Source organism: Rhincodon typus, chromosome 1 (assembly GCF_021869965.1).
Source record: "Rhincodon typus isolate 14 chromosome 1, sRhiTyp1.1, whole genome shotgun sequence".
NCBI lineage: Eukaryota > Metazoa > Chordata > Chondrichthyes > Orectolobiformes > Rhincodontidae > Rhincodon > Rhincodon typus.
In genome coordinates, this window is record NC_063332.1 from 122,915,885 (window position 1) to 122,934,285 (window position 18,401).

Consider the following 18,401-nt stretch of genomic DNA (forward strand, 5'->3'; position numbering starts at 1 on the left):
TGTCTTGGTCTTCCTCAGATTGCTTCTTAATCTATGTTTCACACTCCTTGCTTTCACTTTGCTTTCAATTTCCTGCAATGCTGTAGATATACAAGAAACGTCACTTAGCCTTTTCAGAAATAGTGAATTAAATGGTATTTCTGGCATTTTTGATTTTCTCTCCAATGCCTTGGTTATGGAAGCATGGTAGCACACATTACTACCAAAAGCTGATTTACCATAAACCTGAAATAAAATGATATTCAAGGCTGACTACAGGTATAAGTGGTACATTTCCTTACTGACCAACATAGAGAAATCGACTCCCTCATTTCTTTTTAAGATTTGTATAATAGATTATTTAATTTGAACAACAGTTGCATTTGTGATGAGCATTTATAGTGATTAGAATTCCATTTCATGTAATTTATTATGTACATTATCAGCACAATTAAGCAAATAATTGTTGCCTGACTTAGAACAAATGTTCCTACAAGTAAATGTGTTGGTCGTCTATTTTCTAGTTGGTGATCTGGAGATTTCAGGTGACTTTGGCAGTGGTGACTTCCATGAGTGGTCAGATGATGAGGATGATGTGGAAGTAATCAATGATGAGGAAGAGGATGCAGAAGTTGACAATGAAGATGATGAAGATGACGATGATGAATATGATGTAGGGGGCTACATATGGTAGTCTGGAAATGTCGTGAACTTTAATATTTTGCACGTTTCTATAGTGAAATCTCATCCATTATTAGACACGTTAAAATGAACAAAAGATATTTCAGTCAACATGTATATTTTGTACAATTATACCTTCAAATATGGATCCTCCAGAAATAGGTCTGTACCCTTTAAAAATTATTGCAGTACTTGTTAGCTCTGTAATTTTTGAAAGCATAAATTGATAATTATAATCCAAGCCAGTTAAATGAAATACAATGCTAAAACACGTGTAAAAACCTCAACTATGATTTTGAAAATCAACTTCCTTTGAATTGTGTTCTGTCATCGTATATGGCCACATTGTGATGCAGTAAGCCTAGGCTCCTCCTCCACAAATGACCTGTGTACATTGCTCCTGGCATTGACCCTGAAAACATGAGTCATAGCATTGATTTGCTTTGTTTTTAGAGTGTGTTGGTTATTCAGATGGCAAAGGCATTATGTAACCAAAAGAATAATTTGTCAGCATTTAGTTAACTTTTGCATATGCACATTATTATGGTGAAATTTGCAGCAGTTGGAATTTTTAGCCAGCGGTGGTTATGGCAACAAGCCGTTCTTGCCATAGGTTGACTAAAACATTACTAAAGAACATGGATGCCTTGACTACCTGAGTGATGTTTTTTGTCTTCAAATAAAATGTAATCATCTTTTTAAAAGTATATATACTTTTAATTAGTAGTTTGAAGTAAATAGAAGTCACATTGCGATGTGCCTTTCAATTTAAAAATAGACATCTTGTTTGTGTATGAAAAATAGGAGTTCAGGAAATATTTAATCATGCCCGATCACAGCTAAGTACTGCAGCTGCAAATGTGGAATAAGAGAAAAGTAATTTTAAGTAATTAATTTTTCAATAGTTATAACAGTCATCCTATGGACTATAAATATATGCCAGAAATGTGTAGCAGTAGCACTTAACAATTTTGCTATAGATTAAATTGCCCTGTATTTATGTTAGCATGTTAATTGATTGTATAGACATGTTGGAATCCCATCGCCTTGATACATATTAGAGTTGAGTCTTTTAAGTCCTCTTTCAACAAAAATCAAAGTTGTTTGTAGTTACTAACATAACATTGCATTGTGTGCTGTTTATTTAGAACATATGATTGTCAGCTCTTAAATGTTTCTTCTGAAATCTGGACTAACAAAAAACCACAAATAATATAACACATTTCCATTCTCTTTTTCCTTATAAACTGAATTTGCATTTCAAAATGAAAAGGCTATGCTGCATTTTTTTTTACTGTATGTATAGTTTGCAATAATAAAGGACTCCTGTAACCAGTTATACTGCTGAGTATTCTTACTGTTTCATAGTAAATGCATTTTCTAGCATTCTGCTAAAAAAAACACATTACTTTCTTAAAAAAACAAAAGAGCTTCGGATGCTGTAAATCAGAAACAAAAACAGGAATTGCTGGAAAAGCTCAGGAGGTCTGGCAGCTTCTGTGGAGAGAAATCAGAGTTAATGTTTTAGGTCCAGTGACCCTTCCTCAGAACTGAAAAACAGGCAGAGCCAACTGCTCCGCCCTTCTCACAGACCAACCATAATAACCTCCTACCAGCACCACCAGCTTCAAAATCTCTCCACCCCCACCTGCCATCTTCCTACTCACCTGTCTGTCCCACCCTTCCCACTGACCAACCACATTTACCCGCTACCTGCATCCACCTACTTCCATCTCACCTACTCTTCCCCAGACCAACACCCCTCCCACTATTTATTTCTGGGATTCCCTTCACAGTCCTGAAGAAGGGTTGCACCCTGAAACATTGACTTTCCTGCTCCTTGGATGCTGTTTGACCTGCTTCCGGCATCTGCAGTCCTTTCTGTCTCCAAGACCTGAATTATATTATCAGTTCCTATTTTGCAGATATCTGACTGACCCCTTATCTCAGTGACCTGAGAAGTGTGAAACTCTTGACCCAGATGTAGCCTGCCATCTCCCTTTAATTGTAAAACCATTCAGCATAGAATGATATTGATAACTATACTAATAATCAATTTTAATCAGCCAAGCTCCCAAAGTTAGAAGCAACATGCATTCATAAGCAGGCATCTATTCTCTGCAAACAAAGGAATATGTCTGAGGCTTGATTTGACAATTATTCGACAATCAGTATTGGAAAGAACAACTTTGCTTTCTTTTTAAGATCTTTCATAGGTTGTCGATGTCGCTGTTGCCCAATGTCCTACTCATGAACTTGACCTTTGTTCAGAGCACATTAAAATGCTGAAGATGATTGAGGGTTTCGGTGACAGAGGAAGTAACATTGGTAATATCATGCAGTTCAGAACAGACTACAGTTAGAATGAAGTTTATAAAGCTACAAGCACAATAATAAACTGAAAATCAAGTTTCTAATACTGTTAAAAAGATATTCAGGGTGAAATGGATTTAATTCAATTCTATCATTCCAAAAACAACAACTTTACACTATTCAGTACATTTTTCATAGTGAGTCAAACAGAAAGATACAGATTTCGACAGGAATAGCAGCTTGTGACCACAGTTTCTCTAATGTAATAAAAAGCTGCAAGACGTTTAACAGGAGCATTATCAAACGAAGTATTATGTGCAGTTACCTTTTTTTTTCCTTTATTCATACCTAGGGCAATATTAGGGCAGATGACTAAAAGCCCAGTCAAAGTGGTAGATTTTAAGATTCGTCTTAAGAGAGGAAAGCAAGATAGAAATACAGAGAGCTTTAGGGAGGGAATTCTAAGCTTAAAGCCCAAGTAGCTGAAGCCAAGGCCATTAATAGTTGAGTTGCTAAAATCAGCAATTCTTGAGCCCAGATTTAAAAGAACGGATATATCAGGAAGGATTATAGAATTTCAGGAGATAACAATGAAAGTAGTACAACTTGATAACTATCTTTGCTGGTAGCATTTAATTGCACATTTATCCTTGTCTGAAGTTATCCTATTCATGGTTAAGTGACTTTGAGCTCATATTATTTTTGACAAGTTCTTGGCCAATGTAAACATAAGTAAAATAAAACTTCAAATTTTGATAGAATAAATTCATGTCTTATCAATCAGCTTTTAAAGTTCAACACTATTGAGAAACGACCTTTGTTCCAACAACCGAGTGAAATGTTACAAGGTTCAACTATACATGTTGAAATGTTTTGCTGCTGCCAGCACAATGGAGGATGAACAAAATGAACTCTCAATCCTTTAATTTCAAAAGAAGATGTTTATTTTGCATTTCTGTAACAAGAAGGGTATTTTGACCTTGTATTACATATATGTTAATAATAATAGAACATTAACTGATTTTAGGAAGGATAAGAGCAGTGAAAGGCTGGAGCAGGCCCTGAAGTTGGTACATACAGCAGCATTGATAACAGGATGGTGGAAAGCTTGCTGTTGATGTTGGATAACAGTTGGCAGGTAGAATCAATTTTGGGAGGGCAGACAGCAGCAGTGGAACTGAATCATGAAGCAAAAGTAGATTTAACAGGGTATTTTACTGGCAAACTATTGTCAGACTGTATCTGTATCAGTGCCTTTCTGATACTTCTTTTGTTACAGATATAATCTGCCACAATGTCCTACACTCCTGTTTTTGATCATATCAGTATCCGTGCATTTTGGATGGTGTCAGATCACATCGATATGAGTGAGTGTCCATCCCAGGCTCCAGGCCATATCTGTATCACTGTGTGTTTGATAATGTCTGTTGCAGAAGGGTGCATAGATCAACGGAAAGGAATGGGTTGTTAATAAATTTTGATTGGAATCTTCAGTACTACCTTACCTATGTCTAGTTCTTATCTCAGAGGATCTAATATAAGTATTACATTACCAAGTACAAATACTCTGCAGAAGAAAAAAAATCCAACGCAGCATCTGTGGTAGATCATGAGGCAGATCAGAATGTATTAGGGTTAATAATTGAAAGAAATGACTCTCAAATCCCAGATTCACATCACCTGAGGGTGGAAAGGTCTCTGATTCCATTTTAACTCAAGCCACTTGAAGCTTGACGTGCTGAAAGAAGCATGCTGTTAGTGCAGACAATGAAGTGAATATAATTTTTTTTATCAATGAGCTGTAATAAGTATTTGTGGGAGCTTTCAATACCACACAACCCATATCTAAATTCTTTCGTTCCAGGAGATAATATAGACCATTTTCACATCAGATTAAGGTATCCTGCTGGAGATAAAACACATATCAATTTCTGTTTGATCTTTGGAGAAAACCAGTGAAAGTCAATGGGAAACTTTCTGAGACATTTTGCCAAGACTTGACCCGCGCTAATATAACACTAAATCCAGAAATTCTCTGAGGCATCACCTAAAAGCAGTAACTGTAATTGTACAGTGTAAGTACTGTATAATTTTACTTTCTAGAAGTTACTAGGAGAAAGGAACTACTTGTTAATGGGCATCTTGCTAAGAATTTCCCTTGGTCTAGCCAAAAAATATCAGGAGACTGAGAGGTCAGGCATATAAGATGTTGTTATTGCTATTTGTAGACTTGAAGTATTATTTTTGCCTAAGCTACATTTTTAAACAATGAGCTTAAATTTTTAGTCTCAAGGCAATTATAGTTAATGTAGTTACTTATGAATATCTAGCCTTGATGATCTAAAGGTGCAAAAATAATTGCATTTACGCAATTGTGTCTGTTTTACTTACATTAGGTATAACTTAAGGCTTGTTTCTCAGCTTCAAGATAATAATCAGGATTTTGTATACTGTAAAATTTAAAATGTAACCTTGGGCTGAATTTTATGTATTTTTTTGATTAAATGCCAATTGTGTTGCATTATTTAGAGGGATTTTCTTCACGAGGCCTAGCAAGATTTCTCACTATGTCTTATTGAACTCAACTCATTAATTAATTACCCAATGCTTATAGGGTTCATCTCACTCATTTCCATCTCCATCTTACCACACAACATTCCCAGAACAACTCGCCACTCAGCAGGTATCTGTTGGAAAAACCAGTATCCCTTGCACCCAAACCATCTTTGAAAAGACACTGTGCATCCAGACAAGAGTTGGCAATCCAGCATAACATCTCACATAATGAAACCAGAGTTACAAAGACATGCTGCTCGAAGTACGTAACTTGCACAGCTGGCAATCCCTCGCACAACTAACCCATTCTCTCGCTCTAGTTACTGTTTAACTACCAACCCATATAGTTTAGCCATCCTTAGCTATATCCTTTCTAGTCAGCCTCTGGAGTTCACCATTATTCTGCCCCTATTGTCCACAGGAGACCCACAGCTTGTCATTATCCAGTAGAGAAATATCACCTACAGTCAAGCAACTGGGCAATTCAAAAATGAGCTTTTATTTACATCCAACAAAAGTGAATATAAACAATGAATAGAGGCTGCAGTTTGCTTCCTCAATGGAAATCAAATACCAGCAACTTGATCAACAACTATTCTACAGTCCATGATGGTCTGCTACACCCAGCTCCCATCAACTGGAACTGCAGGTCCATCAGGTCCTGCACAGCTGAGCTCTGTCTGCACAAGGAGATGTTCTTCCTCCCCAATCTCCTTATCCTTCTCCTTGGAATACAGGTTCCATCTCCCAGTTCTTCATTGCCTGCTCCAAGTGTGCAGAGTACGGGACAGCTCAATGTTGCAGCACGCTCTCTCTAAAATATAGTGAAGCAAACCCACCCCCTCCTGGACCATTCCAAGCAACAGAACTGCATCTTCAGCAGCCACATCGTCTGCTGCATCATGGCACAATTCGAAGCGTAGGCACCAATTGGGTGTCGGTGCCATGACAGCTGAGTAACCAACACATTACTTCAAAAAGGGAGCCTCTGCTGCAATCTGACCCCTTTCCCATCACAGATCCACATCAACCATTCCACTTTTCATTGAACTCAATAGATTCCATTGTCACCCTTACAACGCAGCAATGATCCCCTCCTCCCACTGTTCAACAAGTGACTTCTTAAGTCATTGCCACTAAAGTCTGCATTGCTAAAGTGCCAGTGACATGGTGCAAATCACCTTTGACCACCATTTGAACCCTAAGCACGTTTGCTTTGCATGCATTGCAACTGGGTGAAGAAATGTTTGGAAATTAAATGTAACTTGAGGTTTTATTTTCATGCATCGTTTATTTGCTCTTTCAATATCCTAATGCCCAGCAGTCATGTATCCCATGCTTCAACCCACCAAACTGGCACTGACCCCAGGTGCTGACCCAACAATTTTCCAGTTGTATTTGGCATCTATAGAATAGCAAGTGATTGCATTGTCAACATTAGGCCCTGTCTGGTCACCAGATACAGTCCCCTCCTTAGAGTCACCATGTACTTTTTATCTCACACTACCCTGACAGCCCATTTTCACCCATGTCTGCATATGGCGACTCATCACATTCAACTTTGCATCCAAGTGTCCTTTCTGCCGCCAAACCCCAGCCTTTCACCTTAACAATGCCCACGCCTAGTCCTTTACTCTCCCCCTGTGCAGACCATAGTGGTAGTCACTGTCAATAATCTTCCCTCCCTTAGCCTACCACACCCTTCAATGCAGTTACACACCCCCATTTACCTGGATTATTCCCTCCACCCTGTTACCATCTTTGCCCCCACCTCTACATATGCCTCTGCTTTTCTCTCCCCTGCTTTAAGTCTCTCCCCCACTGCTTTGATCTACTCAGTGCCTCTACAGCCACAGCTCCGCTCCCCACCTTGCAGACCCTCGATGAACAATGGACAGACCCTCAGAACAGTATCACTCAGACCCCTGAACAATGTCAACAAACAACACCTAGATGTCACTGACCAGACCCCTGACCACTGTGTTTGTAGATTCCCAGCTGATGATACATGATTGACCCGACTGCTTCTGCTGATACTGTTGCCCTGTCCCCAGGCTGCAGTCAGACATACCCCCTGACCATTTCCAGCCTGAACAGACGCCTGATTCTGGCCAATGCCATGGACTGTGCCCGTTACTGACAGTACTGGGACCCTCTGACAGATAGCAGCCCCCAGCTTTACTGGATGGAGGACTAACCTCCACCCACTTTCCAACACGGTCACTTGATTGAATACAAGTGCTATCGGTTTACTGCACAGGCTGCCAATACAACTGTCAGTGCAAGATTGATGTCTCAGTGTGTTGTGCTGAAAAAAGTCACCTGTACCCCCAGAGGATTCCCCATTGATAGTAGAGTGTCTGTGTGTCCGCACAAAAAACATTTTCATACACAGTAGTGATAACCATTGGCTCTGCCTGAAGCGAACAGGGAAGGCATGGCAAGGATGCTGTGACCATGCAAGCAGGCTCTAAAAGCAAACACCAAGAGAGTCATCGATTAGCCTGAGATGCAGCCTGTTTGGAGCTGAGCAACAATGGAGGCTGTTTGCAATCAGCAGTGAGCTAAAGTCTCCAGGTCCACACTTTGATTTCCATGTCGAGAATTTTCCACATCTAGCTTTTCCAGTGTGTTTGGTAAAATAGGAAGCTGAATATTAATGATGTGAGTTGTGTCATTGACAATGCATTTAACAAGCTATAATCACCTTTCTTTGGCAACTCCCTGCTGCCTAGTGAGAAACGTATGACACCACCCAGCGGAGACGTAAAAGATGCAGTGAGTTATTCTGAACATTACAATGTGCCTCACCAGAATCTTGTATGGTTCTGCCACAAAACCCATATTGGTCACCCTCCTAAAAGTTCTCAAACACTATCTATAAACAAGAACCAGGTATTTTTATTAGTTATTAGTTTATTAATTGCTACAATTGCAACTATATTGAAAGATCTTAACATCTGATATCCTGCTAGACATATTTGTTCTTAATTGCTTTAGTATCCTGGAATATTTAGGTGAATATCCTGGAATATTTAGGAGTTGGAGTAGTATATTGATAAGAGGATGTAACATTGATTGCCTACAGCTTTGCACAAAAAATAAATTGTAATTTGTTCACATAATGAATCATTAGGTCCTGGGGCCAAGGATATAGAAGTATACATTCCCTTTAGTCTCGACAATTATAGAGGTGAGGTGAAAACAGTTCACCTGAGCCAATGAAAATGGTTAGGTCAAACTGTTTTTTTTATAGACAATAAGACATTGTCAGAATTAGAAATGAAAGACAGAAACTCAGAGGGCAGAAACTTGTAGGGGGCTGAGTGTTATAGGCTATGGCAGGATGTGTGGCTGATTTGGACAGGAAGTCTCAACATTGAGATCATTTTATTCTATCTTTTATGCTTTTCTCAAGCAGTGTGGCATGGTCTAATTAACACTCATTATAGTTTATAAAACACATTTTCAATACCACAATTTGTCTCATTGATCTTCACATTGTCACCTTAACAACTCACCAAATAACGTTGACATCATGAAGACTCAACAAGGGAACCCCAGGAAATACCTACCTGGCAGACTCAGCTCACTGCTTGCTCCAAACCACTTCCATGATGCCTGGGACCAACCTTCAGGCCAGAGCAAGATACACAGCATCCAACATATGTGAAAGGCTGCGGCTGCTGCAGTGAGCTCAGCACTTTAGTCTTGGGGATAGGGGGTTGCAGGCATCGAAGAGAATGAAGAAACCATTTACAAGACATTTAGGGACATTTAAGCGACTCTTGGATAAGCACATGGATGATAGTAAAATGTAAGGTGTGTAGGGTAGTTTGATCTTAGAGTAGGATAATAGGCTGGCACAACATCTTGGGCCGAAGGGCCTGTACTGTGTTGTACTGTTCTATGTTCTATGTTCCAGGGATGAAGAACTTCAGATATGAGGATTGATTGTTTGGTCAATTGAAGAAGTTGAGACTGTTCTCCTTGGAGAGGAGAAGGCTAAGATGAGATCTGATAGATATTTTCATAATTATGAGCAGGCTGGATAGAGTAGATAGGAAGAATCTGATCCTACTTGTAATATGAATAAGAACAAGAGAACATAGATTCAAAGTTATCTGTAAAAGAAACAAGGGTGATTTGAGGGAAAACATCTTCAGTTAGTGAGTAGTTTGGGTATGGAATTCACCTTCTGGAAATGTGGTGGCAGCAGGTTCAGTTGAGGTATTCAAGAGGTTGGATGGTTGTTTGAACAAAAATAATGTGTAAGTGTATGGGGAGAAATTAGAAGATTGGCACTAGGTAATGATCCTTGAGTATAGGCATGATAGGCCAAATGCCTTTCTTCTGCTGTAATAAACTGGTGATTCTATGTCCATGTATCTGCCTGATGCATCTGCTTCTCCCTATGTGTTTGGAGAAAGTCCCTGATTATCAACACCCCAGTATTCCCTCCTCCCTGGGCCTGAATCGGCACCTGGTTTGTGGCAGTCTCTGAGAGCCAGTGGCCTGGGCGATTATTCCAAGGCCATTGCCTGTTTAGTTGTCATAGTGAGGGGCTCACCAGATTGTGTACACTCATTCTCTACCATGATGGTTCCCATCAAGGTGTTAGTTACTGGGCTGGTGGGGTGTGCAGACAGCAGCCTTGCTAAAGCATCCTCTGATGCCTCTGTACATTTGTCCTCAGAGGTTGAGGATGGTGCTTCTGACAGAGATGGGCATTTCGACACAAAGGTTGAGAGTAGGCTTGCCAGATCTGCAAGACAAAAGAGAGAGAGGGCCAATGGTTAGAACAGATATCCAATAATTGAGGTTTATACTGAGCTTAATGGGAGAGTAGCAGTGGCATGCAGAGGGGTACTTACTGCTTCGGTGGGACATGGATGTTTCTGCATCTCAGCAAGGGCAGTCCCTGGTTTCTCCACAGTGGCCAACATCCTGTCCTCTCAGGGGATATGGAACCTGACATAGCGTCTCTCTCCACTCATCGGCGTCTTGCTGCCCTGTCATGCCTGTCTTCTCCTGAAATGGGTCAAATGGGGGGAATGAGTCAGATGCCAATGGATGGCACAACTGTTAGGCTGGTGCATGTGCAGGAAGAGTGATGAGATGTACCAGCTGGGCGCTGAAGCTTGCAGGATTAGTGATGTGGGAGGCTGAGGGCAGATCAGTGAGTGAGAGAACATGTTGCAGGCAACAGTGAGAGTGGTACAGCATGAACCTTGGTGGGAGGTAAATGTAGTGACTGGGATAGAGTACTTCTGAGGTGGCCGAGAGAAGAGCGTGAGGAGGTCATTGAGCTTTCTTTTGGCACTTCTGGCTGTTGCTTCACACACTTGGTACAGCACTTATCCAGGTAGCAACCTCAGACCAGGCTGGCAGCATCTGGTGGTATGGCGCCTTCTGCACTAGCTCCATCCACCAACACCTCCAGATCCCAGTTGGTTCATGAAAGTGTCATCTTCTCCTTCTCTGGCATCCTGTGGACATGACCTACAATGAGCAGGGTGGCTTCAGCATGCCAGCACCTGTCTGGGAGCACTGCACAGTTTTTAAAGATGGCATGGACACAAGTGATGCATTTGCACCTTTGGGCGGATATTCGCTAACTTCTGAGCTTTCCCAGGAAGGGTATGTGGTAAGATAGCATGGAAATTGGTTGAGAGCGAAGCCATAGAGGCAGGTAGTGAATGAGATGGATGTGGTCAGATACTACACGAGAAGGCCTCAAGGTCCCAAATCCTGCAATGAACCAACACAACTTAGTCTTCCTCTTAAGTATTTATAAAACCTTGCTTAATCAATTCTACATGATTCATCAATTCCAGTCACTTGTTTCTTCTTACAACTGAGCACCCCATTGTTATAAATATAGAATTTGGAAGTCAACAACTTAAGTCTATTGTTTTAGTATTCAAAGACCCTCTGAAGCTTACAGACAGAATACTAGAGGCTTCAGGAGAGAGGAAGTAGCAGAGTGAGGGTGCATTGTTCCCTGACAGGTATAATACATCATCCCTTTTTTATCACCTGCACTGAGACTTTAATTGCTGTGTCAGAGAATCGCTCCATCCTCTCACTTGGTTTCTGCACTATTCTGCAAATGTGCCATTGTGCGTCAAACAGCTCACCCTTCACAGTCAGTGGAGATGGGTTAAAGAGCCCATGTGTACTGCTCCATGAAAATTGTGTTTTATCAGCACTTACCGCTTTGGCATCACCAGAAAAAATTATGGCGATCAGCAGTTAGTAAAAAATTGTTTGCTAAATATAGATTAACAAGCATCTCAGACCGGTCTGATTAACATTACATTCATTTAAAAATATTGTCATTGTTTGTTCATATTAATCTCTAAGGGTTTCGCAGGTGCTCTTTCATTGAGGTGAGGCCTCTTTAATTAGAGCTGTCCCTATCATGACAGGACAAGCTTCACCCTCATACTGCTCATCACAATCAGATGGTAATTTCTCAGCCAAGAGCCTGCACAACTGGTTTGAAGAGAAAGAGAAAGGCTTCCATTTATGTAGTGCCTTTCATGACCACAGGATGTCCCAAAGTGTGTTCTGTCCACTGAGGTACTTTTGAAGTCTAACCACTGTTGTAATCCAGGAAAATTGAAGTTTAAGTGAAAGAAATTGAGCAGCAGTGGCTGTGAATAACTGACTCATCAATCTAGCAGTGAATAATGTCAAGAAGTTGCCAAGAGTTTCGCTTTGTGTTCAATGGAAAAAAAAACTTTAACCAGATTGTACAGAATGCTGCAGACATTCAATGTATGTCTGAACATATTTGTCTCGATTCATTATTTGTGAAAATCACAATAAGTAATGCGAGCAGTTTAACAAACCCTGATATATTGATGCAGTGAACGTGGAATAGTAGAAGTCAATGTCATTAGCAGATCATCCAAAGTGTTACACACAAACTGTCTTTCACCTAGAACCAAGTAACTGAATGGTTACTTAGCCCTATTATACATTCGTTTATGTATTGTTCAGTTATGTATAAATGTTTCAGCGTAGGGAACACTTCACAGCTACACCTGGAAAACATGTGATGTGTATGTGAACCAGTAAGAAACCTGTCAAACTCAATCAAAACTGAGGGTCTTTTCAGTGCAAGCAGCCTGCAAGAATTAAACAAAATAGAGCTCTCGTTTATTCAGGCTTGAGGTATGCTTACTTAACCCTAACAGAATTCATATCAAGATATCAGCCCCACTCTCAAGTTAGTCCCTACCCAGATCCTGCCAAGCCCTGTAGAATTATTGACACATCTCAGCAGCGTTGCAGTGAAGAATTTGGAGCGAGAACAATCATTATGAATCACAGAATTATTACTGTGTAGAAGGAGCTGTCTTTACTGGCTTTGTCAGTGTTTTGGCTTAGTGCTAAATTCCTGCCTTTTTCTCATAACCCTTCACATGTTTATATTAAATAATAATCGAATGCCCACTTCAATGCCTCAATTGAATCTTCGGCCATCACATTTCCAGGCAGTGTATTCTGGATCCTAACTTTCAATGTATGAAAAAGTTTTTTTTCTCTCCTCATACTTGCTTCATTTCAAAACATTCTAAATCTTTAGCCATCTGGTTCTCGATCTTACTTATGAGCGGAAACGTTTCCTCCCTAGTTACTCTGTCCAGACCTGTTGGACTATAGCCTGGTGTCATCTGTCCACTCTAGTCCAACACTAGCAACTCCACATCATTGCTAATGTTTGGCATCTAGAACCGTACACAACACTGCAACTGAGGTCCAACTCGTGCCCTGTATAATTTAAGGACAACTTTACAGTTCTTGCGTTTTATGTCCCTATTAATGAAGTGTGTATGATTTCTCTACCAGTCCTGCCGTATTTAAATTTGTTTACTGCCTCTATCCTAAAGTCCCAGGCAGATTTTTAGCATTGCTTTTTATGGATGCACTACAGAAGATTAACAGAACTAGTTCATCCTAATTCAGACATAGTAAGAACTGCCAATGCTGGAGTCTGAGATAACAAGGTGTGGAGCTGGATGAACACAGCAGGCCAGGCAGCATCAGAGGAGCAGGAAAGCTGATGTTTTGGGTCAGGACCCTTCTTGGTCAGTGAGGTGGGAGGAGCGGATAGGTGGGAGAGAAGATGGACAAGTTGTATCAGGTCAAGGAGGCGGGGATGAGAGGGACGGTTGGTCATGGGATGAGGCAGGCAGTGGGGAGATTTTGAAACTGGTAAAGTCCACATTTAGGCCATCGGGCTGTAGGCTTCCGAGGTGGAATATGAGGTGCTGCTCCTCCAACTTCCGGGTGGCGTCATTGTGATACTGGAGGAGCAGCACCTCATATTATACCTCGGAAACCTACAGCCCAATGGCGTTAATGTGGATTTTATCTGTTTCAAAATCTCCCCACCCCCGGCCTCATCCCATAACCAACCCTCCCTCTCAGCCCTACCTCCTTGACCTGACATAACCAGTTCATCATAATTGCCTTTTTTTGAGGCAAGGGCTTGTTGATAGGCCTCAGCTCCAATAAAATGGTGAACCCGGAAACAACTGAATTCAGCTCCCCCTAAGGCCTAAACAATAATGATTGGTTCCCCGCCGCACTATCACCAGCTGAACAGATGGTCTTGGTCTGTTATCCGCGTCAGAGAGTGGCCTAGAGAACCCAGTTCTACTATGCTCTAAACCTAAGCAACACAAACATTATTTTAGAAGGACACTGGAATGCTGAAATCATTCTCCATCAAAATAAAGGACCAAGGAAAACAGTCCCTTCCCTACCATCATTCATGCATGTAAGGTACCCGGATTTTAATTTAATTTCTGAGATAGCGAGAACTGCAGATGCTGGAGTCTGAGATAACAAAGTGTGGAGCTGGATGAACACAGCAGGCCAGGCAGCATCAGAGGAGCAGGAAAGCTGACGTTTTGGTTTGGACCCTTCTTCAGAAAAAAATTTACGACAGCTGTCCTGCCCCTCTGATGCTGCCTGGCCTGCTGCGTTCCTCCAGCTTCACACTGTGTTATCTATTTTTAATTTAATTTGACCAGTTTTGCACTACACTCATTATAATAACTAAAAAGGTCAAGGAAGCCGTTTTAGTCCTAGCATGTGGCTGAAGAGATCACTTTTTATTCTTAAAGTTTTTTAATCAGCCACTTTGGATAAGTAAGGACACACCTCTTGGCAGGTGTGACTTGAACCCTGACCCTCTGGCTCAGTGGCTGGTACACTACCACCGTGACTCAGGACCCTTTATTTCGTATTTTGCATTAACACATTGGTTAAATGACTGTACTAAGTATTAGCTAGTTTCAAAAATGATGTTTGTTGAATAAGTTGGTAGTGAATTAAGATTGAGGTGGCTGAGCATCTACTTTGTATAGTTTCGAAGAATCTGAGGTGATCTTATAGAAACTTTTAAAATACTGAAATAGCGAGACCGAGTGAATGTAGAAAGGATGTTTTCCCTGGCTGAAAAGTACAGAACCAGGGGACAGAGTCTCAGAATATGGAGCAAGTCATTCGGGTCTGAGGAATGGAGAATTTCTTCATCAACGAGAAGCGAAAGTTTGGAACTCTCTATCACAGAGGGCTCAGATATTAAGCTCAGATATTAAGAATGGTTAAGACAGATTTAGATAGAGTTCTAGATCAAGGGATATGGTGTCAGAGTGGGAAAATGGTGTGGAGATAGAATGGCAGAGCAGGCTGAAGGGGGCCTTTGTTCATAAAGTAAGTAACAATTATATTACAAAGATTGCATTTTCATTTAACTTATTTCTGTGCAGTAATAAGATAGACATCTCTGGAAAGCATAGCTTCAGCAAGACCATGTCTAAGCAAAAGAATCTCTTGGAACCCTGATAAACTAGTAACTATTGCCTTGTAAAAGCTTGGCTTAAATGTTCAAAATCAAATTAAAACTGGTAAAGGAGCCATCGTTTTTTATGCATGATATTCCACTGTCATTTTCAACCAAGTTTTATCAATTGGAAGATATAATTAAGGACCAATTACAAACATCTAAAAACAGCTAGAACAAATTATTAGTGTGGTTTGTTGCTCATCGAAAGGCTAAATCTAGAGATCTGCTGGGTTTTGTTGCTAGCCAAAATAGAGAGGTTTCTGAATCAGACCTATATTTCAATCCCCACAAGTGAGTTTGAAATCAAGATTAGAGACCTGCACTTCAATAAACTACAACTGGTTAAAGCTGTAAACGATATTGTCCCAAGATTGCTAAGTGTATCTTTTCTTTAATAAACATTTTAAATTTGCTATTCAATAAGCCCAGTTTTGCTTTAATTGTTTATATTTTGTCCAAAAAACCTAGATTTATTAAATCATTTACAAATAACTGGCAAATTGGAGTGGTTGAAAATGATTGAATAACAAATCAGTAGTGCACACCTAATTCTCCAGATTACGAACATAACCTGCTGTTGCCTTCTGGTTCAGTAAGTCTATATAATCTAAATGAAGCACTTCATTTGATAAATGCCTCCGTTAATGTGAAATGTCTTTATCATAGAGTCATAGAGCATGGAAACAGACCCTTCGGTCTGACTCCTCCGTGTCGACCCAGGCATCCCAATCTGACCTAGTCTCATTTGCCAGCAACATCCTTGAAAATCTTTTCTGAACCTTCTCAAGTTGAACAACATCCTTCCTATAGATGTGCGACCAGAATTGTATGCAATATTCTAAAAGTGGCCTCACCAATGCCCTAAACATCTGCAACACGACATCCCAACTCCTATACTCAATGTTCTGACCATTTAAGGCAAGCACACCAAACACCTTGTTCACCACCCTGTCTACTTGCAACTCCAATTTCAGGGAAGTATACACCTGCACCCTTAGGACTCTTTGTTTGGCAACATTCCCCAAGACCTTACCATGAAGCGTATAAATCCTGCCTGGTTTGCCATACCAAAATGCAGCGCCTCACATTTATCTAAATTAAGTTCCATCTGCCACTCCTCAGCCCATTGGCCCATCTGAACAATGTCCAGTTATACTCTGAGATAATCTTCTTTGACGTCCACTATGCCACCTATTTTGGTGTCATCTGCAAACTCAGTAACCATACCTCCTATATGGACATCCAAATCATCCATATAAATGACAAGAAGCAATGAACCCAGCACCAATCTGTGTGGCACACTGTTGGTCACAGGCCTCCAGTCCAGCAAGTCTACCTGGGCAAGTCACATGGTAATATCACTGAAAAAGCTTCACCAGTACAAGCCTTATCGGTGAGATGAAACATTATAACTGTGGATACGCTACGTAGATGACACCTTTGTCATCATTAAATGGACCAAATTAAAAGAAACACACAAACTTATAAACAACACCCTCACCAGATAGGAGGAGAAGAACAAACAACTCCCATTCCTGGACATCATGGTGACGCGCAAGACAAATGGGGAACTGCAAACGAAAGTACACCTTAAAACCACACACACAGACCAGGTACTGAACTTCAATAGTAACCATCCCAGCACACACAAACGAAGCTGCGTGCAAACACTATTTAAAAGGGCAACAACACACTGCAGCAACATGGAACTACGCCAAGAGGAAGGAGAATACTTCTTCCAAGTGTTCAAGGATAATGGATAGCCAAAGAACTGGATCAGGAGATGCCTACACGAACAGCAGCAGAAAGATTCTACATGCCCCGACACACTCATCACACTACCCTACATCAGGAACACGTCAGAACTCACCACAAGACTTCTACGACAGCTGGGCATCAGAGTGGCACACAAACCCACATCAACCCTACGACAAGTGCTTACCCGAACTAAAGACCCACTCCCCGCCATGGACAGGACCAATGTCATCTACAAGATCCCCTGCAGAGACTGCGAGAAACACTACATCGGACAAACAGGAAGGAAATTAACAAACAAGAGTACATGAACACCAACTGGCTACAAAAAGACACGATCAGTACTCACTCATCTCAATCCACATGGACAAGGAGAACCACAACTTCGACTGAGACAACACCAAGATCCTGGGACAGGCTAGGCAGAGACAAGCACGGGAATTCCTAGAAGCATGGCACTCCACGAAGCATGCTATTAATAAACACATTGAACTCAACCCCATATACATTCCACTATGAAGGAAAACCGGAAATGAGGCAATCCATCTCAACGGACCCTAGAGTTTAAAAACCAGGCGGGAAAACACACCGACGCTTCATCAGAGGCTGCACTGAGGATGTTACCAAGCACGGTAATGAAACGTCTGCGGAACAACAAACCAGCTCGGCAAGCCAACCAACCTCAACACCCACAACCTGAGCTACAAATCTACTCCAAAACCTTAGAAGCATTATAACAGGCTTATATTCCTGGATAAATTTCAGGCAGGAGCTGCACAGTGATGCAAAGGAGGCATTTCTGTTTGTGACTAATTGGCTAATGTATCCAGAAGAAATAGTGTCAGGCAATGATAAGAACAGGGTCTGTGATGAATGGTAATATCACCAGTCAGCTGACATCTGGAAAGTGCTTGCAGTAAAATATCTGTTTTTACTGACAGTAATGTTGGAAAAAAAAATGAAGTTCCAGTTCAGTGATGCCTTATTCTACTGGCACCAAAACATGTGAAATTCCCTTCCACAAAAAGTGATTGAGGCCAAAACACTGAATGTTTTCTCGAAGGAGTTAGATATAGTTCTTAGGACTAAAGAGATCAAAGGACATGGGGAGAAAGCAGGGACAGGCTACATAGTAGGATGATCACCCATGAACATGTTGAATAATGGAGCAGGTTCAGATGTAAGAACTAGGAGCAGGAGCAGGAATAGGCAGCTCAGTCCTTCAAGCCAGCTCCACATTCAATATGAT

General features: G+C 40.9%; 1 protein-coding gene across 1 annotated transcript in view; it reads left to right on the forward strand.

Moving 5' to 3' along the window:
- The window catches only part of LOC109929985 (testican-3-like), a 71,903-nt gene extending 69,913 nt beyond the window's left edge, over positions 1-1,990 (forward strand). The window contains exon 7 of the mRNA XM_048605764.1: positions 504-1,990. Within this exon, the coding sequence (XP_048461721.1) occupies positions 504-673 (170 nt within the window). The 3' untranslated portion in view covers positions 674-1,990. The remainder of the gene's footprint in view (positions 1-503) is intronic.
- The last annotated feature ends 16,411 nt before the right edge of the window (positions 1,991-18,401 follow it).